The sequence below is a fragment of the Macrobrachium nipponense genome, chromosome 40 (genome assembly GCF_015104395.2).
Source record: "Macrobrachium nipponense isolate FS-2020 chromosome 40, ASM1510439v2, whole genome shotgun sequence".
Lineage (NCBI taxonomy): Eukaryota > Metazoa > Arthropoda > Malacostraca > Decapoda > Palaemonidae > Macrobrachium > Macrobrachium nipponense.
In genome coordinates, this window is record NC_061101.1 from 15,699,203 (window position 1) to 15,701,702 (window position 2,500).

At 36.3% G+C, this 2,500-nt stretch overlaps 1 protein-coding gene across 6 annotated transcripts in view; it reads left to right on the forward strand.

Moving 5' to 3' along the window:
- The window catches only part of LOC135211951 (single-minded homolog 1-like), a 144,493-nt gene that overhangs the window by 103,432 nt on the left and 38,561 nt on the right, over positions 1–2,500 (forward strand). For all 6 annotated transcript variants that reach the window (XM_064245202.1, XM_064245208.1, XM_064245203.1 and 3 more), the window contains one exon: positions 1,119–1,204. In XM_064245202.1, coding sequence (XP_064101272.1) covers positions 1,119–1,204 — 86 coding nt within the window. The remainder of the gene's footprint in view (positions 1–1,118; positions 1,205–2,500) is intronic.

Genomic DNA, 2,500 nt, shown 5'->3' on the forward strand with positions numbered 1-2,500 from the left:
AAACAAGATAAAGAAGGCATAAAATAATCTAATGAAAATATAGTTTATTAGGTATGTACATATATACATACATAGAAAGACAGATAGTTTAAAATTTTCTAAAATATATAGTATTAGAATTGTTTTGTCTTTATCCCCCATTCGACAACAGTTTAAAACACTGATACACACATACTACTTGTATAATATTTTATGTATAAAATGTTATGCATCCATTTCATTTATTGCTTAACGATAACAGACGAATTTCCACTGATATAAACGCTAGAAATTGGAATGGAGATAATAATAATAATAATAATAATAATAATAATAATAATAATAATAATAATAATAATAATAATAATAATAATAATAATATGGACTACTAAGGAGGCAGGATGCAACCCAGAACCCCACACCATAAAACCCACCTAGTCGAATAAAATGACTGTGATAGACACCCCCTCAATAATAATAATAATAATAATAATAATAATAATAATAATAATAATAGGAAACCCTATTCTGCTTCATTCCTTTCCATTTTCTTGCCTTCATCAGGCCACAAGGGTGTCCGTCCTGTTGCCATCGTTTTTCAAAAAAGCAAATTGCCAACTAACCTCACTAATTAGTCATTACTACGAAGGTTTCGTTTGTATTTAAACAAAATCATTAAAGAATAAATTCCAATATCATTCCGCTTCCTGAGGTCTATTTCAGTTTTTTTTTTCATTCCACTTCAGACTGCAATTTCTCAGTTTCTGTATTCAAATCAAGTCCTCAATTCTCTGTTTGTCTTCTACTCCAGGTATTGATTATTGAACTCATCTCTTTGTATTTCATTTGAAGTCCAAGTTATGACATCCCAGTCTAAGTGGTCTGTTTCAGGTCTTGAAGATTTCACGCCATTCCTTGTAGTATTCCCTTCCATGCCTCACTGTCATTCCGATATGTGTACTGTATTTCATTCTAGTTCGTAAAGATGTCATTCCAGTAGATTCCTTCGCTCCAGGCCTCACAGACGATCGTCTATTTTGTCATTCCAGTTCTTGCTCCAGTTCTGCAATCAACATCCCAATCTCCTTTATTTTCCTTCTAGGTTTTAATGACATTCCACTCTTTGCTTTCCATTCCAGGGCTTGGCGACGCATGGGGAGCGGCGCCCCCTCAAGCTAATCCAAGAGAGGCAGCGATTAAGGAATTAGGATCTCACCTTTTGCAGGTACGTCTTTTTTGGAAGAAAGTGTTCCCATGAGCGTCTTGACGATGATTTATTGCATCTTACACACAATTATCGTTTTGATAATTTGTGTATTTTCTACGGGGCGGATAAAAAGTAGGATTTGTCAGGACAGGGAAAATTGAGTCATAAATGAGGTGAAAAATGAATTGAAAAAGGTGTGATTAAAAAGTGTTGAATTGATTATAAGACAAAATAAAGATAATATTGCTACTGAACAGCGCATCATGAACTATCGATCATAATAAACCATATTGTCATCAAAAGTTTATAGCAGGTAACTGAAATTTAAAATAGTTAGGAGCAATACACAGCCATCCTTCATCCTAAACAATGCAACCATGAACTATCACTCTTTTTTTAACGTGCCATTATTTTCGTCCAAAAAGAACAAAGTTTTACGGTACTTTTCAAAAGCAGCTACGAAAGGGATCATTGTTTTCGATATGTTCTGCACACCGCTACACATAAGCATTTCATCAAATTAAACTCATTGTTACCACCTGATTTTCATTACTGCAGCTCTAAATATATCGCAATTTCTTTTCTTCAATAAACAAGGGATCTGTGGAAGATGAATGACAACACTTCCTCAGTGTTGCGTCTTTTGTTAAACAACCGTTTCTTGCATAGTATCTCATCTGAGGCCCCGGGTTTAGGCACTATAGGTGGTTCACTTAAGGTAGATTCTTGGGTGAGCTCTATGCCTACGAGACGTTTGTTCGGCGGGCGCTGATTGGCTGGGAGCTGCCTACTTCCCGGTACCAGCCAATCAGCGGCCGCCAAACAAACGTCTCGCAAGCATACGGCTCGTCCAAGAATCTGCCTTAAGTAAATCAGCTATAGTGAACGCGCTGTATCTGGGTCCGCGCAGCACCAGATCACTCGGTTGGTCGAGGAATTCCTTGAAAGCGAGCTTCCATATTCTTGACCACACCTCCGAATATCTTACCGCCACGCAGGCAACGTTCGGCAAAAATGTTGTTTTATTCAGTTTAATATGACGCCATACTTTGGATTCGGGTTCCTGCTATTTTTTTATTTATTTATTCATGATAAGTGTGTGCGCAGGTGCTTATATATATATCTATATATATATATATATATATATATATATATATATATATATATATATATATATATATATATATATATAGATATAGAGAGAGAGAGAGCAGAGAGAGCAGAGAGAGAGACAGACAGAGAGCGAGAGAGAGACAGAAGAGAGACCTTACAGACCTTACATCTTGTTCGGGTTGCCCGAGGTCCCTCAGTGTG